This window comes from Kogia breviceps, chromosome 10 (genome assembly GCF_026419965.1).
Source record: "Kogia breviceps isolate mKogBre1 chromosome 10, mKogBre1 haplotype 1, whole genome shotgun sequence".
NCBI classification, from domain to species: Eukaryota; Metazoa; Chordata; class Mammalia; order Artiodactyla; family Physeteridae; genus Kogia; species Kogia breviceps.
In genome coordinates, this window is record NC_081319.1 from 36,100,427 (window position 1) to 36,124,028 (window position 23,602).

At 54.7% G+C, this 23,602-nt stretch overlaps 1 protein-coding gene across 1 annotated transcript in view; it reads right to left on the minus strand.

Annotated features, from left to right (window-relative positions):
* Positions 1-4,341: 4,341 nt before the first annotated feature.
* PRKCD (protein kinase C delta) overlaps positions 4,342-23,602 on the minus strand; it is a 29,183-nt gene continuing 9,922 nt past the window's right edge. Inside the window, exons 3-19 of the mRNA XM_059076003.2 lie at positions 17,280-17,413; positions 15,942-16,141; positions 14,570-14,630; positions 14,235-14,397; positions 14,106-14,137; positions 12,876-12,961; positions 12,490-12,619; positions 11,752-11,852; positions 10,561-10,657; positions 10,283-10,380; positions 9,944-10,117; positions 9,557-9,648; positions 8,925-8,987; positions 7,796-7,934; positions 7,454-7,642; positions 6,733-6,861; positions 4,342-4,798 (exon numbers count right to left, since the gene is read on the minus strand). Coding sequence (XP_058931986.1) covers positions 4,640-4,798; positions 6,733-6,861; positions 7,454-7,642; positions 7,796-7,934; positions 8,925-8,987; positions 9,557-9,648; positions 9,944-10,117; positions 10,283-10,380; positions 10,561-10,657; positions 11,752-11,852; positions 12,490-12,619; positions 12,876-12,961; positions 14,106-14,137; positions 14,235-14,397; positions 14,570-14,630; positions 15,942-16,141; positions 17,280-17,394 — 2,028 coding nt within the window. The 5' untranslated portion in view covers positions 17,395-17,413 and the 3' untranslated portion in view covers positions 4,342-4,639. The remainder of the gene's footprint in view (positions 4,799-6,732; positions 6,862-7,453; positions 7,643-7,795; positions 7,935-8,924; positions 8,988-9,556; positions 9,649-9,943; positions 10,118-10,282; positions 10,381-10,560; positions 10,658-11,751; positions 11,853-12,489; positions 12,620-12,875; positions 12,962-14,105; positions 14,138-14,234; positions 14,398-14,569; positions 14,631-15,941; positions 16,142-17,279; positions 17,414-23,602) is intronic.

Here is a 23,602-nt window from a genome sequence, read left to right on the forward strand (position 1 = left end):
TCCACGCCGCATGGCTTTCAGGGTCTTAGTTCCCAGACAGGGATCAAACCTGTGCCCCCTGCAGTGGAAGCACAGAGTCCTAACCACTGGACTGCCAGGGAATTACCACATTTTAGGTTTTAATTGAAACTGCCTAGGTGCCCTCCTGCAGTCTGGTCAAAAGGCCCACGGGTTCCAATGTGCAGGTGGCAGGCCCGCTATCCTGAGCATGTTTCATCTCCTTGAGGGGATGGGGTCACAGTGGCTGCTGTTTACTAAACATCTACTGTGTCCTGAGACCATGGGATGCACTTTCAGAAATCATCCTAGTCCACAAGCATAAGCATAGTTACACGCATACCTCGGAAATATTATGAGTTCGGTTCCAGACCACCGAAATAAAGCATGAGTCACAAAAAATTTGGGGTTTCCCAGTACATATAAAAGTTATGTTTACACTATACTGTAATCTATTAAGTGCAATAACATTAGGTCTTAAAAAAAATGTACATACCTTAATTTAAAATTACTTTATTGCTAAAAATGCTAACCATCATCTGAGCCTTCAGTAAGTTGTAATTTTTTGCTGGTGGAAGGTTTTGCCTCGATGTTGCTGGCTGCTGACTGATCAAGGTGGTGGTTGCTTGAAGATTGAGGAAGGTGTGACAATTTCTTAAAATAAAACAAAAATGAAGTTTGTCATATCAAATGACTCTTCCTTTCATGAATGATTTCTCTATAGTACACAGTGCTGTTTGATAGCATTTTACTCACAGTAGAAGTTCATCCAAAATTGGAGTCAATCCTCTCAAGCCCTGCCACTGCTTTATCAACTATGTTTATGTAATAGTCTAAATCCTTTGTTGTCATTTCAATAATCTTCAAAGCATCTTCACCAGGAGTAGATTCCATCCCAAGAAACCACTTTCTTTGTTCTTTCATAAGAAGCAATTCCTTGTTAGTTAAAAGTTTTATCATGAGATTGCAGCAATTCAGTTACATCTTCAGGGTCTACTTCGAACTCTGGTTCTTCTGCTATTTCCATCTCATCTGCAGGGACTTCTTCTACTGAAGTCCTGAACCCCTCAAAGTTATCCATGAGGGTTGGAATCAACTTCTTCCAAACTCTTCTTAATGTTATTTTGACCTCTTTCCATGGATCGCAAATGTCTTAATGACATCTAGAATGGTAAATCTTTTCCAAAAGGTTTTCAATTTTCAGATCCATCAGAGGAATCACTATGTGTGGCAGCTATAGCCTTGTGAAATGTATTTCCTTTTTAAAAAAATAAATTTATTTATTTATCTTGGTTGCATTGGGTCTTCGTTGCTGCGCACAGGCTTTCTCTAGTTACAGTGAGTAGGAGCTACTCTTTGTTGCAGTGCGCAGGCTTCTCATTGAGGTGGTTTCTCTTGTTGTGGAGCACCGGGTCTAGGCACATGGGCTTCAGTAGCTGTGGCACGTGGGCTCTAGAGTAGTTGTGGCTTGCAGGCTCTAGAGCGCAGGCTCAGTAGTTGTGGTGCACGGGCTTAGTTGCTCCACGGCATGTGGGATCTTCCCAGACCAGGGCTCAAACCCGTGTCCCCTGCATTGGCAGGTGGATTCTTATCCTTTTGCATTTTTCTTGGCTGCGTTGTGTGGCATGTGGAATCTCAGTTCCCCGACCAGGGACTGAACCCATGTCCCTTGCAGTGGAAGCGTGGAGTACTAACCACTGGACTACTAGGGAAGTTCAGATTAAGTTCTTATATGGGCATAGTTTGTGGTGCTACAAAACAATTACAATAGTAACATCAGACATCACTGATCACCATAACAAATATAATAATTTAAAATTTGAAATATTGAGAGAATTACCAAAATGTGACACAGAAGCACAAAGTGAGCAAATGCCGTTGGAGAAATGGTGCCGATCGACTTGCTCCATGCAGGGTTGCCACAAACCTTCAATTTGTAAAGAATGTGATGTCTGCAAAGTGTGGTTCAGCGAAGTGCAGTAAAATGAAGTCCGCCTGCATCCCCATTTTACAGTAAAGGAAACTGGAGCTCCGGGAGGTTTTCACTCACTGAGGTCACACAACTAGGGCCATGCAGGGTTTGAAACCAGGGGTATCTGACAGCAGAGCCCTGCTCCTGCCCCCAGTCCCTCCTGCATCTGTGTTTGCTTGGCTCTGAGTGTGAGGCCTGGTACACATTTCAGGTGGAGGCCAAGCTCACTGCTCTGCCTATACACCTACCTGGCAGGTGGAGGGCCGTCTTCCAGAACCCCAGTTCCCAGTGAAAGCGTGGCTCCGAGCCCAGCCACGAGAGGTATTTCCTGGGCCACCCGTCAGGCCTGGTGCCTACGCAACTCTGGGAACAGGCCTCGAGCTGCACAGCTTCCCAGGCAGTTTGGCAGCATCCCTGGCAGCTGCATCCCCATCCCCCGGGCTTTGCCCAGCCCCATGGGGTACCAAGCATCACTCTCTGAGGGGTTCCCCAGAGCCAGGAGCTCCAAGAGCAGGTAGGGAGTAACGGTCCCGTTTTACAGATGAGGAACTGAGGCTTAAGGAAGAAACTTGTGGTGGTTACAGTGTGTGGGTAGCGGAGTAGAACTCACACTTCTGTTCTTCCCACCACCCTCCACGCCTCTGGCTGAAAAACGACTTAGTCTCCCAGCCCACGCAGGAGGAAATGGGCTCTGGCTGCACGGCTCTGCCTTGGAGCTGCAGGACGATGGGAGAGGCTCTGAATTCACTCACCAACTGCAGTTCTGTTCTAAACACACTCTGGACCACCCCGGGGGCTTCTGGGGCCTGTGCAACATAAGTAGGGAACAGGGGTCCCCAGGCTCCTCCTCTGGGCTCTCACAGTTCCAGCATTCCCCAGCACAGCCCATGTCACGCTGTGTCTCCCCCACCTGACTGTGAGCCCAAGGGGACAAAGCCCCACTTCTGGGGCTTTCACTGCTGGACGCAGAGCAGGGATTCAAGTGTTTCCCGAGAGGATGGCAGGTGGAGAGGACAGGGGGACACTTAGGTCTCTCTGGGGAGGGTTTGGCCCCCAATCCCCACAGCACCGGCCCCCCCCCACCCTTATACGGCTCCTCTCCAGCTGTGGAAACTTGTACCTCAGCCCAGAAAAATGAACTTGCTGGAAGTCAGCTGCTTGGCTGCCAGGGCCAGCCAATCCGGCACTGGGGGCACCTTGCTCACCACCAGGGATGAGGGCCGGGGGCTGGACCAGAGGGGCTGGAAGGAGGGCCCTGCCTGAGGCCTGTGCCCAAAGAGAGGTGGAGAGGAAGAAACAGGAAGCTGAGAGCGGGTGTTGAAGTGGTGCGGACAGAGAGCTGCACGCTCAGGGGGACACCAGCTGCCACCAGTTTCCTCGCTGCACATGGGCACACTGAGCAAGTCTCTCAACCTCAACACGGCCACTCGGCATTTTCTCACGTTTTTCTCCTACCCTGCTCCCCTTCCTGTCCCCAGGTAGGAAAGAGCTCCTGAGATATAGATTCTAGAACTCAGACACAGACTCCTCTGTGGAAAGGGCAGGGACAAACATGAGATGAGGAGTTACACCGAGTACCGCCTTGCTTTGTCCCCATTTTACAGATGAGGAAACGGAGGTTTCAAATGATTAAGTGACACCTTAAAAGCCATATCTTTTGGCTACTCTGCGATTTTAACCCAGAGCTGTCTGAAGCCTGAGCTGTATTTCCTTCCTTTCCCCTGTCCTCCTCCCCAGTCTGGGCTGGCCTTGACGACTTTGCTCACGTCTCCCGGCCAGACCTTGCACTGTCCTGCTTTTCAGCGCTTGCCCCCACTCTTCTGAGACAGACTCTCTGCAGCTGGTCCCACCTCCTCCCATCATCCCACAGAGACACCTCGGGCTCCCTCAGCCACCCAGAAAATTTTTCTGCTTTTGGCCCACGGCCCTAGAGCCAGAGGAAACCCATAAAAACAAACACATTTGCATGAAAGCCCAGGGGTCTGCATCTGCAGCTAACAGCTCGGTTTAACTTCCAAGACACAGCTGCCAGAAGTGGGAGCAGCAGCCACCAGCTTCCTGGGAGAAACGTGTCCCGACAGCCAGGTCGGTATCTGTTGGTGTTTATTTAGACACACAAATAAAAGAACCTGGTGGTTCAAACAGCTTGTGCTCCTTTTTTTTTTTTTTTTTTTGCGGGGGGGTGGGGAGGGTGTGTGTCATATATATAATATATATATATTTTAAAAGATCAACATATCACCAGTCCCCCACATTTTTCTCTACTGAGCAATATATACAGCATATATATATATATATATATATATATATAAATATATATATATATATATATATATAAACATATTTTTTTCAATAGATAACTACATTCAAGTAATGAAACACAGGATTTACAATTTCCCTCTGAGGGCAGAGGAAAAGCAAATTCACATACAATTCACAGAGGAAGTACCATGAAAGCCCAGCCAGACAGGAGCTAAGGCCTCTCTGGGGGAGAAAGGAGACAGGCAGCAGCAGAAATTATGACAATCACACTGCTGCTTATCGTGGGGGACAGGCAGGTGCCGGTGAAGTGGGAGGCCCTGCCTGCTCTGCCTGGACCAGGTCAGCAGGCCGTACTGGCTGACCCAGCCTCCCTGGCTGGGGTGGGTTGGGGGCATATGTCTGGCAACCTCAATTTTCCAGGAGCCTCTCGAATTTGGGGTTCACAAAGGAGAAGCCAGCAAATGCTGTTTGGTCCATGGAGTCGATGAGGTTCTTGTCGCTGTAAGAGAGGCGCGGCTTCTCGTTCAGGAACTCCTGGTCGAAGTTGTTGTAGTCTCCAGGGGACCTCTGCAAGCAGAAGGCAGGGGTACGTAAGAGGGACTCAAAGGGCAACCTTCCAGTGGGTTCCCGATGTTCCAGGGACCCATTCCCGGAGCCATAATCCCTGTTGGGCTGGGCCAAGCCAGAGCTGTCCTTATTTAGAACAGAAAAGGGAGTCTTTCAGCTGGAAGGTGGATGCTGTTACCAATGGAATGAGGGAAGCCAGCAGGGGACCTGGAGGAGGAAAGGTGGTCATCCACCCAAGCAGGGTTCTAGAAGACCACAGCCCTGGGCCAAAGCCCACCCACCACCTGTTTTTGTAGGTCCCACAAGCTAAGGCTGGCTTTTGCATTTTTTAATGTTTAGGAAAAAATCAAAAGGAGAATAACACTTCATGACATGTGAAAATTAAATGAAACTCAAAGTTCAGCATCCATAAATAAAGTTTTATTCGTACCCAACCACACCCACTCACTGACATATCATCTATGGCTGTCTTGAGACTATCTGGCCTGCAAAGCCTACGATATTTACTATCAGGCTGTTCACAGGAAAAGTTTGCCAACTCTCTGCTTCTGAAGGTACAATGAAAGGTTGATTGAAAGAGGTCTTAAGCTGGTGGCCCTCAGGCCAAACTGAGCTGCAGGTACAACCATTTTGACTAGCCATGGGTTTTAATGGCATTAAATGGCAATATTTTTAAATTGGGCAATTTGACATAAAAATCCTGGTTTCTGGCTTCTTTGAAAACTGACAGAGCAGAGCAGCCCTGGGCCCATTTCCTGGCACATCCGCCCACTCTTGGTGCTGAAACCTGCTTGGCCAGCTCATCACAGGCCCCACTTCCCACTGACAGGGGCTGCAGATCAGCTGCCTGGTGTTATTTAAAATCAATCTATTCCTCTTTCTATCAAAAGTGAGACACTGCAAGTAGGCTGTGTGATTTTCCTACAGCTGGCCTGGCCTGGTAGTGACGTGCCCAGGGCAGGAGGCACTGAGTTTGAGATCCCTGGAATGGGGGAGTGCTCTGTGGCTTCAAGACACAAACACGGGGGAACATTACGCAGGCTGCTCAGTGGGAACAGCGTGTCCTGACAGAGGAGGGGAAGCAAAGGAGAGAAAGGGGAAGGGAGGGAAGAGCTGCGATCAGAGAAGGGCCACAGAGTTCAACTTCTGAGAAGTCCAGCTTGCCTCTGCTCTCCTGCTGGCTCCTTGGTGGCTTCTCTAGATTCTAGGCCTTTATGCAAACCATCCCTCCTCTACCTGGAATACCTCCCATCTGCCCTTGGCCTGGCCAAGCTTCCCCAGCCCTGCCGACATCCCACTTCCTCTCAGACACACTCCAATCTCTGTATCTTGGGCACCTGCCCACAGACCCTCCCAATGGCAACTGACTGTGTGTGGCCTCATGACATGTCTTGTACTGCTGTCATTTATCATAAATGACCATCAGTGTGCAAGTTTCCTATCTCTCTGAGGAGCTGGGGCCCCTCTAGCTCTGGGACTGGGCCTCCCACCTCACTATGCAGCCCGGCACAGTGCTCTGCACTCAGAGGGCACTCAGCATTTCCGATATTTTTTGGAAAATATCGAAAATATCGGATAGTTTTTGGATTGGATAGATGGGTAGATGGAGGGAGGGGGGCCTTAACTCTGATCCCCAAAGCATACTCCCCTGCACACAGTGGGTTTTAAAGAATGTATGCTAAAGGGTGGCTGGATCCACTGTCACCAATGTTTGTTGAATGACTGACTGAGGAGAGATGGTGAGGATACAAGGGTAGAGGCTGTGGCTCAGTGTGCCAAGGAGGTTGGGAAAACAGATTTGCTAGAAGAAGGGAGAGGAGGAGAGCATGTGAATGATGCAGGAGAGAGGCAGTGCAAAGCAGGAGGAGTCTACCCTGGAAAGCAGTGAGGGACAACACTGAGTGGGCAGCCCCCACTGGAGTGGAATCACGTACCACTCTGGGCTTGAAGGGCGGCTCCACTGCACGTTTCTCCAGCAGAGCCCAGTTGATGGTCTTGAAGAAGGGGTGGATTTTGATGTTCCCTGTCACTCCCAGCCTCCTGGCTGTATCCCGTTCAAGCAGCTGCAACGCAGCAGGGAACCTGGTTAGCACCCGAGGGCTGTAGGAAATGGGAGCCTCAGAAAACCCCCAAGCAGGCCGAGGGGTGCCCAGGCTGGTCCAGCCCAGCCTGGTGTCACAGCCCAGGGCCTCTGGGGCTGAGAAGTCCTCTCTGGCCTCTGGTCCCAGGTCCAGTGGAGAAACAGGGCGTGGACTGGGGCTGCCAGGACTCTCAGCTGGTGGGACTTGTGAGTAAGAGCAGTAGCCCTTATTGGGTGTTTACCATCTGCCTGGCATCGTACATTTATGTTTTTTTCCCCAAAACTCTGTGAGAAAGGTTCTCTTCTGGCCTCATTTTGTAGATAAGGAGATAGACTCAGAGTTTAGCCTAAGGTCTGTCTTCTGACCCTAAGCCCATCATTGCCAGGCCAGGCTGATTCAGTGCAGGGAACATAGACAGGAGGTCCCAGGAACGTGGCAGGAGAGTGACCCCCCCAATGTGTTAGGACCAGAGCACTGGTGAGGCTGCCATCCCTGAGACAGGAGGCTTCTGGGATTCCCGTGACCTGGCATCTGCCAGCTCCTGCCCCTGTCAGCCCAGCTCAGTGGCTCCTACCTTCTCCAGGATGTCCTTGGACTCCCTGGTGATCCAGCGGGGATAATACGGTGAGTCCACACGGATGGACTCAAAGAGTTCATCCTCATCGTCACCGTGGAAGGGGGACTGACCAATGAGCATCTCATAGAGAAGGACTCCGAAGGACCACCAGTCCACGGAGAATGAGTACTTCAGGCCCTGCAGGATCTGGGGCAGAGGGGGTGCCGGAGCTGAGGCGGCCCTGGAGCACAAGCCCCGGCCAGCCCTCCTCAGTCTCTCGGCTGTGACTCGGACATCGCCATCCACCCCCTGTGGAGACAAGGTGTTGGCCAGAGGCGGGGCCAGGAGGGTACCACTCACCTCGGGGGCGATGTAGTCTGGGGTGCCGCAGAAGGTGCTGGCCTGTTTGTCCCCGAACATGTTCTCCTTGCACATGCCGAAGTCAGCAATCTTGATGTGGCCGTCCTGGTCTAGCATCACGTTGTCCAGCTTAAGGTCCCTGTGGGGAGGGGACAGGAAAAGGAGTCGTTAGGGTCCAATTCCCCTCCTCCCTGTAGTCCCCTCCCATGTGCCCAGTGTCAGCCCGGAAAGCCTAGGACTCTCTCCAGGGGACGAGGGAATGAGGAAGAGGAGGGGAAAGAGGTGCTAAAAACAGGTGCTTCCTGCAAGCCGCCCACTATGTGCTGGACACACACCATCCTACTTCCTGAAGCCCAAAATGAGGCTCAGAGAGGTGGTATCACTTGCCTAGGGTCACCCAGCTAGTCAGCTGTGGAAGCGTCCTGGATTCAGGTTTGTCAGACTCCACAAGGGCAGGGAGCCCATCTATTTTATATAGGTAGTTGAACAGATAACTTAGGCACACGGTAACAAGCACCAGAAAAGCAGAGCAGCACAAGGTCCACCTTCCACTAACCTCGCTTGCCAGGCAGGGACAGCACATTACAATGTGCATCTCACGCAACCTTTTAAAGCCTGGCCCCTAACATCCAATATGCACTGTCCCATGGATTGGTTTTCCACTTGACAACATACCTTGGGATCATCCCACAAAAGTACACACAGCACGGCCTCAGCCTTTCGGATGAGTACATATTAATCCATGGCAGGATGGGACTGTCATTTATTGGGTGAGAATTTATGAAACCAGACCCCATTGGTGGAAGCTCAGAGTGCTCAGATGCAGCTGCAGAGGGAGACTGACGGCTCCGAGGGAGGGAGACACCATACCGGTCAGTGCTGCGCTCCCGCCAAAGGTGTCGAGTACGGGCAGGGAGTTCCCAGTCCCTGGATCTGTGCCAGCCTCAGCTTAGGGACCACAAGGAATTGTAGCAATGGAGTAGGTGGTTTAAGCAAATATCCAACTAAAGATCGACTCCAAGAGGAGATGGGGCCACAGCTGGACCGGGATCCACTCAGAGCATTTCAGAGGATATGATGAGGTTGGGGCCTCCCCTCCTTAACACCCCCCACCTTCTGATCCCCACACCTGTAAATGATCCCTTTCTGGTGTAGAAACTGTAGTCCACAGACTATCTCAGCCGCATAAAACCTGGATGAGACACAAACACACACACACACAAAGTGTCCTGAGATTTCTGTAAGCAGCCCCTGCTTCTTCCTGGGTCTTCATCCCCAGCCCCAGGGACAGGAAATGCTGAAAATAACTTCACGGACAACCTGGTCCTGATCAAGCACATCTTGTATCAGGCAAGTAGGGGCTGGTAGCCAAGGTAGAAAAGAAAATTGTGAAGAAAAAAGCTCCAAATGAGACAATTCTCTGTCCTAAGAGTGTATGCATTTATACAGATATGCCTATGTGCACACACACAGTCTGGGGGTGCATGCTAGTTTGGGGGCCACCCACCTGGGTCCTGCATTGTGCAGGATCACCCACCCGCTGAGGCCCAGGGAGGGGACAGGACCTGGCATGTCTAGGTTGTGTTCCCAGCCACAGCTCACCCCTCACCCTTAGCTTCCCACACGGGGCGGGGGATGGCCCTGGCCACCCCAAGTCTCTCCAACCCCAGCTCCAGCCCAGGCTAGCCTGACCAGGGGGAAGGAAGAAGGAATGGAAGGCAGATGGGCAGAGGGCTCTTCCCCCAACAGGGCCTCACGTACGTGGCACGGTAGAGCTCGAAGCGGCCTTTGTCCTGGATGTGATACATCAGGTCACCCCCATTGAGGAACTCCATCACAAAGAACAGGTGGTCCTGTGGGGGGAGGGTGGTGAGCAGAGGCACAGAAAGTGGCAGGAAGCTCCCTCACTGAGGACCACTAGGGGCAAGCCCCAACAGGAAGCAGGGGACATCTGCTCTGGCGGATGTGAGGGGGGAAGAACGGCCCTGCCCTGAGGAGTCTGAGGAAGGGGGACTCAGCCTTGCCTTAATTGGTCTGAGGAAGAAGACTGGGCCCTGCCTTGGAGAATCTCAATGGGAGACATGGCCCTGACCTGAGCAACTGAGGGGGGCTGTGGGCCAGGGGCACTGATAGTGGGAGGGCTGGCACCTTGGTCTGGAAGGTGCAGAAGAGATGGGTGAGAAAGGGATTCTCCCCAGAGAGCGCCAGCACCCGCTTCTCCACCATCGTGCACTCCACGTCATCATCGATCAGAACCACGTCCTTCTTGAGGGCCTTGATGGCGAAGAATTCCTTTTTGCCCTTCAGCTCTGCGAGCAGCACCTGACAGATGGACAGTGGTGCTGAGCAGGGGAGGTTCGGACCAAAGGTCAGGGCGCACGGCCCAGCCCAACCCGGAAGCACCCAGGGAGGGTGGGAAGCAGGTGACCCTTGGCTACGGAGCCCAGGTCCCTCGGGCTGCCTGCCTCAGGGCCATGAGGCCCTCACCTTCCCGAAGCTGCCTTTGCCCAGGACCTTGATGAAGGTGAAGTTCTCAATGCTGCACTTGGTGCTGCTCTCCCAGATCTTGCCATAGGTCCCAGTTCCTGCCCGAGAGACAGCTGCTTCAGACTCATGTCTCATGTCCAGAGGGTGGTCCTCCCCTGCTGGGTCCCTCCCCACAGAGGTGCCTCCTCTCCAGTTGCACTCAACTGTGTGGAGAGGCTGGGTCCCATGCTGGCGTTGGGGGGTAGGGGCTTTCCTGGAAGGAATGGGCACAGCTTCACCTGGGACATCATCTCCAGAGACTCCTGGCTTCTTCTCAAAATTCTGGTAGATCCCAACAGTCTCTGCAGTCTCGGAGTCCGACCTCCGGGCAGGTCTCTGGAGGGGGGTAGGGGTTGGGGGGCCAGAGGTCATACCATGGTCAGAACTCCCAACCCAGAGGGAGGACCCCAACCATCCATAACTCTACCCTCAATACCAATGGGGGACAGCAGGGGCAGAGCCCGGGGCCCCAGGTGGTACATGTGCATGTACACATGTGTGAACAAGTGCGCGCGCACACGCGCGCGCGCGCACACACACACACACACACACACACACACACACACACTTCTGGCACAGAGACGCCTCGGTGGTCTGGAAGGCACTGATTACAAACAAAAGTTCTGGAAATTGAACCCTAACTTCCCAACCACTTACTCAATAGATTTTTATTTGTGTTGACTCCACTTGTTTTTTATTTTTCCTCACTTGTGATAGATTCTAGAATCTTAAAGTTCTGTGGCCTCCTTCAAGCTCTACCCATACCCAAACACACACACACACACACACACACACACACACACAAAACATATACACTGGACTTCCCTGGTGGCACAGTGGTTAAGAATCCACCTGCCAATCCAGGGCACACGGGTTCGAATCCTGGTCCAGGAAGATGTTACCTGCCGCGGAGCATCTAAGCCCATGTGCCACAACTACTGAGCCTGTGCTCTAGAGCCCGCGAGCCACAATTACTGAAGCCCGCATGCCTAGAGCCCGTGCTCCACAACAAAGAGTAGCCCCTGTTCACCACAACTAGAGAAAGCCCGCATGCAGCAACAAAGAGCCAACACAGCCAAAAATAAATAAATTTTTTTAAAGAAAGTAAAGGAGGAAAAAGATTTTAGGTAAACTCTTAAAAAAAAAATATATATATATATATATATATATACACATAAAGGCTTTAATTCCAAGAGTTCCAACATTTCAGTCATCCAGGTTCACTCTTGGGAAAAGCACTGCTTGAATAACTAATTTCTTAGAAGAACATGCCCACCACCCTCTAATGTCCAATCCTTGAACTGGATATTCCAGAAGTAGGGTCTTATGTATAAACGCCCCTCACTGCAGTTCCTCAGGAGTGGGCATGAGCCCTGACTCGTCCCCAACCCTGCCACCCTCTGTCCAGGGTTCCCACAGTGCCTGCCCACCTGGGTGACTTGGTTCAAGGCCTCGGCCAAGAGCTTCTGGTTGATGCCACAGAGGTTGGCCACCTTCATCTGGCACTTATGGTGCACGTTCATGCCACAATCTGGGGTGGGAGAGAAGCAGAGCCATCAGGGCCCCCGCCCAGGCAGGCAGCCAGCAGGCTCCAAGAAAACTGTCCCCTTGTCCCAGGCCCAGCCAAGAGCAGGGAGGGATGGGGGAGAGAGCAGGAGAGAGGAGGGCTTTTGGCAGGGTCTGCTGGGTTTCCTGCCTTTAGATAAAGATGTATCTGAAGCCATCACGAGCACCTCAAATCTTTCATTATTTAAAGAAGAAAAAGAAAAAACAAATGTCTGGGACAAGCTAGACAAGTCATTCTTCCTCCAGATGTCTCTCGTTTCAATGAAGCCTGAGGTGGGGGAGGGCCTGCAAGGGGCACGAACTGAGCTGGTGTGAGACAGGCCCTGGCCGAGGAGCACCTTCCGACTGCTTTCCCCTCAGTGACTCTCTGGGGCCGACTCGACTCTAACGTGGAGCTCTCAGCGGTGGGGCCACCTTCTGACGGTCACACAGCAGTAAATGGCAGAGTCAGTCGGGCCAGTGGGGAGGGGCCAGGAGGCCTCACCCACGTGAGAGTACCCAAGCGAGGGGGCAAAGGCAGCCTCAGCTGGTCTCAGCTTCCGGGGTCCGGGTGGGCCCCCCTCCCACTTCTGCCAGCAGCCCCCACCCTAGCCGGCACGCACCTTCACACTTTAATCCCTGCTTCACCAGCCCCCAGAGCAGGCTGCCGCAGTGGTCGCAGAAGGTGGGGCTCATGTAGTTATAAACCTTGAACCGGTGTGGCATGTCAATGTTGAAACGTTCTTTCTGGAACTAGGGGTGTGGGGTGTCACAGGTCAAGGGTCACATGCCAGCTCCAGCCCCTTCCTCACCCACTAACTCTCCCTGACCCAACCCCATGCATGGCAAGATCCCCAAGAGGGGTCCGTAGGGACTGGGAAATTCAGGGATCCCAGGGGCCAAGCCAGGGGAAGGAAGGAAGAAGGAAAATGGGGAGGAAGGGTGACCCCACAGGGAAGGGGTGGGGAGAGTTCGAATCCCTCCCACCCTGCCCTGGGCCAGGCCTCACTATGGTGTCCCGGCTGTTGGCTGCAGTGCCCGTACACCGGCCAATGATCTTGTCGATGCATTTCTTGTGGATGGCAGCGTTGCATTCTTGAGGAGGCCCAGGCCCAGGAGGGGGATGGGAAGGCCCCAGAGGGGCAGAGTCTGTGAGCTGGCACCCCCCGGCCCAGTCCTGCCCTCCACACAAAGCCCCCATGCTCCCCGACCACCCACACCCTCACCACACGGAGCCCTCGGCCTAGAGCTTGATTTTTCTCTCCTCCGGTCAGTCCCTGTGGGAGGAGTCTGGGAAGGATGGGGCAGGGAGGACAGGTCGATCTGGGGGGCTCTCGGAGGTTAGGAAAGGCTCAAGGAGTCCCGGTGGGCAGGGAGGGGGGCATGGCAGTGAGAGAACTGGAGCCCTCTTTGTGGCTCAGGACAGCAAACAGCTCTTAAGCTCTCTCACCCACACCCACACCCACCCCACCCCCACACACACACCCACACACACATACACTGACAGATGCACCCCAATACAAAGGCACTCAGATACACGTACACAGCATGTATAATGACAAACCTTCTTACACAGAATGCTTACCGGGCACCAGCCACACTTAAAATACAGCTTTACATATTTTATCCCATTTGATCTTCACAATGACTCTATTGTCCCTATTTTACAGATGAGGAAATTGAGGCACAGAGAGGTTAAGTAACTTTGTCTAAGGTCCTACAGCTAGGAAGTGGTAGAGCTGGGATTCAGACCCAGGCAGGCTGGCTCCAGAGCTTGTGCTCACCACCACCGGTCCACACTGCCTCATGCATGCACCGACGGCCGTAGAGAACGGTGTGCTCATACGTGTGTACCAGATGCACACAGCTCTCAAAAGAAGCACACATGCAGCCAGGGATGTGCTGGCAAAGGTCTAATAGCCTCTCTGTGGGGAAGGAGCCCCGATGTGCAGCACTGGCAGATTCTGTGTACATACTCCACCCGGGCCTATTTCAGGCCGCCAACGTGATGTCACTGAACAGTAAGCGCTGGGAAGAGACACGCTGGCTCCAGCACTCACTGACGCAGCCGCCGTCCACACACACACTACCACATGGAAAGCCTCACGTGCGCACACTCAAGCACAGGCTTCGTCCAGACACAGCGTCCCAACACAGGGACACAGGCTTCTCTGTGAAGGCACGCAGGCACATGCATGCACACACATGTGGATACAGACCGGGCTGTGGAGACACTTACGCCTGCACTTGTAGCCTTGCTTGTTGAGACCCCTGAAAGGCAAGTGCCCAGCAGGGTGAGTGAGGGGAAGCACCGGGGATGGGGGCCCTCCCTCACCTACCCCACCCCAGCGGACACAGCCGGTCTCACCAAACAAAGTCTCTGCACACAGAGCAGAAAGTGGGCTGTCCAAAGAAGGTGGCGATAAACTCGTGGTTCTTGATGTAGTGAATTTTGGCCTGTTTGATGGCTCCACGGCGGTTCATCGTTGGGAACTTGGCCCCGTCTTCACTCCGCATCGACTGCTTGCAATCTGGGGGCCGGGTAGCAGTGAAGTCAGCCCCAGCTCACAGGAGGGGCCACACCCCTTCAGTCCCTCCCAGGGCAGTCCTGGACAGAGCGTCAATGGAGGTTGCTTCCCTAAACTTCAGATCTGGCTCTGGCCTCTGAACTTCCGTCCCCAGCCCAGGTAGGGAGGGGCTTACCTATGTCTTCCAGGAAATACTGCACAGACATCAGCACCTTGGCCTGGGGTTGCAGGTCCAGCTACAGGGGTGAGGGTGGGGGAGTCAATGAGGGCAGGCCTGGGCCAAGCCAGACTCAGAACCTGCCCCCATGGTTGGTCCCTGAAGGGCCAGGGAGTCCCAGCAGCCTAGCCAGACAACTGTCTGCCCAGAGTGGGCAGGGCCCCACCCCTGAGCCCCGTCCCCAGCCCTCACCCAGGGGTATTATTACATTTGGGGAAGTAAAAGGATCCAGCCCACACCCAGCTTGGCCACATGGCTCCGGGAACAGAGTGGGAAGGGAAACTCCCCACCCCCAACCCCGGCTGCCCGCTTTACAGGATCTTAGAATGGAGGCACCGCATCCCCCCACATATGCAGACACACAGACACATGCATACTGACACAGGGTGCTGGTTCTCTCTCTCTCCCTCTCTCTGTCGGGGGCTCTATCTATCCAGTCTCCTCACACAGACTGGCTTGTCCTAAGGGCAAGACCCTCAGCTCCCCCAGGGCCTGGTGACTGACAGTGTCCCTTGGGGTAGTGGACAGAGAGCACAACAGGAGTCTCTGCCTGATTCTTCAAGGGTGGGTGCAGCCCTGGGTCAACCTCTCTTGGCCCAGTTTCTTCACCCCTCACTGGAGGCTGAGTAGAGTCTCCATGGTCACAGGTCTTTCCTGGTGGGGACATCTTGGTTGCAGGAGCCCACATGTAACCCCAGGGGGCAGGGACGCCCTGCCAGCACTGACATCCTGTGGCCACGAGGGACATATGGCCACATGTGCGTGCAGAGTCCAGGTTTCAGCAGGTGAGTGGCGGGCCATGAGCCTTCTCCTCCCTGACCACCCCTGCTGTGGAAGATCATAACTGGTGTTCCCTGATGCCTGCCTGGGTTTGGAATATCTGTGAAGATTCCAAACAGAACTGAGAACAATGGGGTTCTCTGAGAAGGGGGACCTGGTGTTGGGGCTAGGACCCACCCTTTCATACAGCTTGATATGTTTTACTATGTGCACATCCTGCCTTTGCAAAATTAAAAGGGAAAAAAGCAGCTGTAATACCAAGGAAGGCTCTCTTTAGCATCGCCTACGTGCCAGGTTCTGCAGTAAGCCCTTTGCAACCAACTGCTCATTTCATCAGAACTGACCCCACTGTAGGTCTTTTAGTAGTTTCTCCTTTAACAGATTCAGAAACAGACTCAGAGAGGCGAAGGGTCTGATGAATCGCAGGACCAGGATTCGAACACAAGGTGTCGGCTATGGAGCTGCCCCAGTGGCCAGAGTGGCCAGGTGCCCTCAGCCGTACCCACTCACTTTGCCCACACACATGCGTGACTGTGTCTGTGCCCCTCACCCAGAACTCGGCCTTGCCATTGTTCTTCTTGCAGCGCTCGGCCAGCACCGACACACCCACTGTCACCTCGGACACTGGCTCCTCCGCGGCTCGCATCAGCACGATCTGGATGACGCGACCTTCGTAGATGTGGGCATCGAACGAGGACTTCCACTCGGGGTACATGGTGGGCTTCTTCTGCACCAGCGTCTTCCCACGCTCTGCAACGGGCCAGGAAGGCAAGGTCGGGCTAGGGACCCTCTGTGCTTCAAATCCCGGGCCTTCCCACAGACTTCCATCCTATGGAATCTGCCTGCTCTCTCCCCCAGGGCCCAAGTCTCCACTCCTCAGCCCTCAGGACCATGCTCTGCTCGCCTCACCAGCCCCATCTCACTCACAATCCGCATGAGAGCACAGAAACGCTGGCAGTTTCCCCAGGGTGCCCTGCTAGGTTCCACCCTGGGCCTTTGCTCCTGCTGTTCCTTCTTCCTGTGACCCTCTTCCTCCAGCCCCTCTTAGATGTCACCTTCCCTTAGAGATTTACTCAGTGACACTGCCACAGGCTCCCACATGCCAGCCATGGTGTTGGAGGCAAGGAACATGGTACCTGTCCTCCTAAAGTCCCAGTCCTGGGCAGAGACATGAATCAGTTTACCCCTCAAGTGAACATTAAATCACAGCTGTCATGAGACTGAAGAGGGTAAGGTCACTGGTTCTAGACCCGTCCATGGTCAGGTGGCCTGTCCCAACCTAAGGGTCAGGGAAGGCTTCCTAGAGGAAGGGACAGCTCAGCTGAGATCTAAGGGATGAACCAGGGGTTCACCAGGTGAGGGCAGAAGCAAGAAGGAATGGCATGAGATGTTTGCTTCTTCCAGGATGACCTCCCTGACTGCAGCCTGGGATGGTTCCTCATCTGGACTTCCTTATCACAGGATTCACTGTCTGGCTCCTCCACCAGACTGTGAACCCCATGAGGACAGGGCCTGGTCAGCCCTGGAGCCATGGCAGTGTTCTCAGTGCCCAGCACAGGGCCTGGCACAGATGGACATGTGGAGCTCCTGCAGGGAGCCTGTTCTTGGGTGAAACAACCAGTAGGGGAGGAGCCAGAAGCCCTGAGCTCCACAGAAGGTTCCATGTAGCCAGTGCAGGAGGTCCTACAGGCAGTGAGTAGCCTCTGTTGTCCTGCATTGCAAACTGAGCTGGGTAGGGAGACGAGGACAAGGAAGAGAAGGATCCCTCAGAGGCTCTAGGAGAACAAGGCACAGTCCCTTCCATTGCCTCCTCCTGGCCCTGGCTTCCCCGCCCCACCAGCTGCTGCCAGTGCCTGCAGCACAGGTAGGGTCCAGCCTACAGCCCTACCTGTGCTGAGTGCCTCCTTCATCCTCACAGCACAGAAGGGCTGGCTTGCCTCATCTGCGGCCTGCAGGGAGCCCAGCTCATAGGAGTTGAAGGAGATGCGCAGGAACGGTGCCATGTTGGGGCTTACAGCAGGGCTGTGGAGACAGAAGGTGTGAGGCAGGCAGCAGGGACAGCCCTGGGAGGTGGTCAGGTATCCACTCCCCCCAGGGCTCCCACAGCATTGAATTTGGCCCACATGGTGCTTAAAATGCACTAGTCCTAGTTGCCACCATTAAAATTGAGAAGTTTTATGTAGACTAGATTGGTGGCCTCCCTGGTGAAATTGGAAGGTACAACATCAGGCCTACTGGGCAATATCTGGCTGGCACTGCCCCCTTTGTTGGGCACCCTTGACGGTTGACTCCAGTTCAGAGGCCCCCTTCCACGTCTCTCCAAATCCTATCTAGGCCCTGGAGGCGTGTGAGCCTGTGACTCCCATGTCATTCATTTGGCGAGTCATTCAATGCCTCCTTTAATACCCAATGGTTGTTACCTAGTATGTGCTGGCCATAGCACCTTGGTGCCAGCCAAGATGGGCAGTACAGCACCCCTTCCTCCCTGTACCCTGCCCCATGCAGCCCTCCTTGGTTTTCAAAGTTTGTTTTTTGCTCATAACTACCCAGGCAGACAAGTAGGGCCAAGACAAGTAGCAGGGCTAAGATGATCATCCCCACTTTTCAGACGGGAAACTGAAATCCTGAGGTTAAACCAGAACCCAAAGCTGGGATTCTACTAATTGAGCACCTACTTTGTCTGGGACCAGGGTAGTGAAAGGCCCACACACATCAGCGTGCCTGACACTTCTGAACCTGAGTCTCTTGGGGTCAGGCGCTCTCGCCTACCTGGAAGTTTGTCCACACTTTCAGACTAAGTTTTTCCAAATACAAAACTACTTTAATGTCGAATGTAATGCTGACTTTGCTTCTTAAACCACACAGGTTGGCCTCACACGCCCCCATTCCTCACAGTTCCTCAAATCGAGGATCACTACGGGTGGCCCTGAAGGTCTTTCGGCTTGTCCTTGTGGAGGATGCTCAGCTGTGCAAGCCCACAGGTGTACACTTGTACACCTGCACAGACACTGGCTCCGGGCCTAGGCCCCACAGGAGGGAGCTCCACAGCCGAGGCTGCAGGAACGCTCACTAACGTTCATCCCCATATATACGTATTTGCTCCATCCTGAACATAAGCCGGCATGGAGGCAGACTCAGACACGCACCCCTACCCACACACGCGCCTGTGTGCACAGGCAACGGCCACCCTGGCCCTGGGACAGCTCCCCCAGCTCCTCCACATGGCCACAGAGTACCAGCCAAGCCTGCTTGCAGCTCCAAGCCCAGATGAGCTCACAGGAAACACTTGCCCTCAGCCTACAGCCCAGCCCAATGGCCCGGCCAGTCCTCTGAAGCCTGCAGCCAGAGTAGAGGGGAGGGACCATGCGGGGCAGGCTCCACCACGTCCTCTGCCCGGGCCAGGCTCCTACTCAGAGAGAGTGAGAGTGGGTGTGTGAACTCACGTCTGAGACCAGACAGGCCAGCGACAGTGACCTCTCAGCAGGCAGGGAGGGAAAGCCAGCTGTGGGCGGCTGCTGCTTCCTCCCGGGGCCCAAGCAGGCATGAGTGTGCAAGCTGGTGTTGGGGGGAGGGGGGCGGTATGTGTGGGTGTGACTGCACAGCCATGCAGATGTGTGTGCCTGTGAGGACGTGTGAGTGGGTGGCAGGTAGTGTGCACTCAGCCAATGTTGAAGTGGACAGCGAGCTGTGTGGGCCTGGCTGGGAGCGTGCGTAGGAGCCTGGGTGAGTGTCTCAAACTTCTAGGCAAAAGGACATCGTGCCCCTCCTGCCATCCTGTGTGGTCTGGAGGTCCAGAATGATCAGCAGGGCCCCTGCACAGCACACACTTGCCATGTGTCTGCATCCGCGTTCCAGGGCCTGACCCCCGGCAGACATGGCTCAGCCTCATGCTTCCCAATAGGATAACCTCGAGACCCAGGTGGGGCCATGATGAACTTCCTGAGTGTCTCAGAGGAGGAGGGGGCAGGTGGGCAGGGACAAAGGAGGAGCAGTTGTGCTGCAGGGGGCTGGGCTCATATGGGAGAGGGGGTCAGGGCAGCCCTGGGTGGCAAAATGACAGTCAAGCTGCCTGGGTATAAGATCCTATCAGCGACACTGCCTTGGCTGTGGGACTCTGTGGGTCACTTGGCCTGAGACTCAGTCACCCCCATCCTCCAGATGAGGAACAGTCCCTTGCTGCAGGGTTGTCACGATGATGAGAACTTACATAGGACGAGAGCCAACACCAACCCCACAGCCTCAGGGCAGGGGCCTCTTACCACTACAACCCCTTCTTGCTAATAGCACCCCTCTTTCATCTGTGCACCTTCCTTCACCACTTACAAAGTACACTCACATCCCCACCATATCCACTCCACACCGCCCCCCGTAGCCTGGGAAGACAGTCCTGATTACTGACTCTACCTCTCGGGGAAACCAAGTCTCCAGGAACAGAGCTGCTCATCCTGGAGTAGCAGGTGGGCCCAACACCTACCGGCCAGCTCCTCCTCTGTCCTTCCCCCACCTCCCCTCGGGGCCCAGTCCAGGTGGCCCATGGGGTCCGGGTCACCCAGCAGGAGCCGTCCATGGACCACCCAAGGCTGTGAGGCAGAGACAGGATCATCAGCCTGCCCTCCAGCTCTGCAGCACACTCGGAGCAGTTGCTGTTCGCAGTCAGTTAGAAGCCACCAGAGGGAAAACCACAACCACAGCAGGCCCCAGTCCTGGCCCCAAACCTGCACAGCCAGGCCGCAGCGTCGTGAGAGAGAGGACCCACGGGCTGCCCTGAGGCTACTTGGCAGTAACCCTAGGGTTAGGTCACCTAGCCCCAACTACCTAGGACTAAAACTAGGGCATGGGCCCTGGCCAGGTTCCATCACCTCCTCCACCTCAACTGCACCGCCTGGACCCCCAGAGGAAGACAGGCACCACGAGCTGCCATCTTCTTCCATTGATAGCCATGTGACCCTGAAAGAGGTCTTGGGCCCCTGCACACCAGGACCCCCTGCACAGCAGAGCCAGAGTTGCCCACCTACCTTGCAGAGCATCTGAACACTGGTGGGAAGGCCAGGGTGCAAAGTGACAGCACAAAAGCAAGGTGGGCCAACTATTTATAGCCCCTATGCAAATTGGCTCAGGCCCACAGGCCCCAAAGGAAGGCCACTGGCTCAACCTCATCCCCACTCTGCAGGGCCACGGAGGTGGCAGGGGTTGGACTCCACACAGGCCTCCATGGGGACCAGCTCCTTGGAGCCAGCTGAGGCCAGCCAGGCCTTTCCCAATCGCCTGTGGGCTCGAAGTCTCTACTCTCCTGCTTCTCTAGCCCACAGCAGAAGCAGCCCTGTGAAGCAGAGAGCTCCGGACTTGGGAGTCAAAGGGCCTGGGTGTGAATCAGTACCCTCACTTATAAGAAAGATCATCCTCCTCTGAGGCCAACATACACCAGACCAACCTTGAAATGGCATTAGCTCACTTTATCCCTGTGCAGGTCCCAGAGGTGGATATTTTACTGATGAAGAAATAGGCTCAGAGAGGCTAAGTGGCTTGCCCAAGATCACAGAGCCAGTAAGTGGTAGAAGGAGGACCTGAATCCAGGCCTGCCTGACGTTGCAGCCCACATTCTTCTGGTATGCCATGTCAGGAAGAGGAGATGAAGGGCAAGAAGGGGCAGAGGTAGAGATAGACAAATGTGCAGGGAGCAATACACACAAACACACCCATGAGGACAAAGTAAAAAGGAAGAGGGGTGAGGGTACCAGGAGACAGGTCCCCTGTGCTTGACCACCCAACCCCCTCCAGGCTAGTCCTAGGTCTGACCTTGGGGACCCACCACTACTGTACAAAGAGGGTGGTACAGACCCCTGAACTGCTACTTTTTCTCCTGACCCAGCTGTTTGGGATAGACTCCAGTTCTTAAAACCTGGGAAAGGTCTGGCTGCATCCCAGCCCCAGGAGATGAGGGCTTGCTGGCCCTGCTCCCCACCCTGCCCTAGACGAACAGCCGAGAGGTACGGAAAGGCGGGACCGGGCCGGACCAGAACAGGCAGCCCACTTCCTCCAAGGCAGCGGAAACCTTCTCCCAGCCAGTCGGGGGCAGTGGGCAAGGCCGACATCGAGGTGACCAGAGTGACTGTGCCAGTTGAAGCTCCTGGGGCGTGGAGGACAAGTATGCACATTACACATCCAAGTGTGTGTGCGTGAGTGTGTTCCAGTAAAGGGGGCAGGTGGGGTGCATGGCCTGAGGGGCACTATCAGGAACAAAAACGCATTTTCTCATTTTTCTACCACAATCACATATAACTTGTTGGATAACAATTTTGTTAGAGGTAAAAAATAGAACCCATCAAGCCAGAAATATCTCCCAAGAGATGGGCCTTCAGAAACTGACATGTCCATCTCCTCTTTGTACAGAGCAGGGGAACTGAGGACTGGGTCCTGCAATGAGGGTCCCCTGGCCCGCAGATAGGGCCGGGTCCCCTCCACCCTAGTCCTTCCCTGACATTTGATTCTGCCTCACAGGCCACAGGGTGATGCCTGCTGGACAGAGGAGCAAAGCAGGGCCTGAGAAGAGATGCCTTGGGCAGGCTCTTGGGGAGAGTGTGAGAATGTAGAGGGGGGCTCCCTCACAAAGTCTGCCTGGGGAACAAGAGGAGGCAGGCTGAGGTCAAGCAAAGCAAGGGTGAGTAGGACCAGCTGAGGCCCCTAGTGGGTCTAGCGTCTGGCTCCCTTGAACAGACCCCTGAGGAGAGGGGATACACCCCTCCCATGCAACCCTCCCCAAACATACCCGCCCAGCCTGGGGCAGCCCCTGCCACCTGCCCACGGAAGGCCACCACCCACTGCCGGTCAAGGCTGGTGGTGGTGGCAAAGCAAAGTGGAGCAGTGTCGGCCTAGGCCCTCCAGGGACACAGACCCTGCCTGGGGGGAGCTCAAGGTCCGGCCCACATCAGTCTTGAGGGATGAACAGAAGAAGGAGGACACAGGAGGCCCAGGCAGTGGGAGGGAAGGAGAGTGAGAGGCAGTGTGATTGCAGGAGGGAGAAGGGCTGGCCCTGGCAGGGTTGCAACAGGGCAAGGGGGCTGGGCGTGGCAGAAGCTGCTGGGCAGGGCAGGCAGGCTGGTAGCAGCTCAGCTGGAAGACTGGCTTCCCCAGATGGCCTTCCCAGACAGAAGCAAGTTAAGGAGGCCACAGGAAATGGGCTCAGCAAGAAGAACAGGAGGTGGGGGAGGGGAAGGGCTAGCAAGACCCCTCCAAGGCTCTTCCCCCAGGGCCTGTGCCCCAGCCCCCATGTCCTGGGAGAGGGACCAGCCAAGGTCTCAGGTCATGGCCAAGTCCCACAGCAGGGGATGCTCCCCACCCCTGCTCTCCCCCAGGATTAGCACCTTATCCCCCAGCCAGACTCCTTCTCAGCCCCTCCCTCGCCCCAAACAGACCACCCACTGCTGTGGACTCTCCTCCCCTTCCCCAGTGACCTCCCCTACTACCTGTCACCACTCCCCGTCCCTCCCCGATCCATTCTTCTCACAGCTCAGAACCTCCTGGACTCCCACTGCCCATGGAGAAGGCCCATACCTCAGCCTGGCCCTGGCCTCCCCGCCACCTCAAATCTCACCCCTGGCTACTCTGTGAACATATGCCTCACTTTCCAGCTTTTGCACAGGCTGCTCCCTCAGCCAGAATGTCTCCCTGAATTCTTCCATATCCTTACAGATTGCTCTGAAGTCCAGCCCTTCCTTCCCCACTTGTCAGGGAACCAGCTGTTCCTCCATCTCACGTGCCCCAGCAGGTACCCTGTGCGTGTGTCTGGGATCACACTAAGCAGAGGACCTGGGTGTCTGCCTGTAGCTCAGCCTTGTCAGCTCTGGCCACACATCTGACTGTCCTGAGGACATTCAAAAACTCCACTGCCGGCTGACCCGGCCCACTGATGGGAATCAGAGGTGAGGCCTGGGCAGCACAACTGAACCTTTTGCAACTGTCCTTCCCTCAGAACCAGTGAAACACCTGGCTTTTCCCTCAGGAAAACCCATGCCTGTGGCAACAAGATTCTGCACATGAGAGAGTGGGGACTGTAGGTCTCGAAGGCCTAGCCTGGTCCCAGGTCACCCCCAGCCAGCGGGCATCACAGTAACAAGACACACCAGGCCCATGGAACTCACAGCCCCACAGGGGACAGCCACATAAGTGTGTAATTACAGAGAAGATGACCGCTGCTCAGGCAGTGAGAAGGCC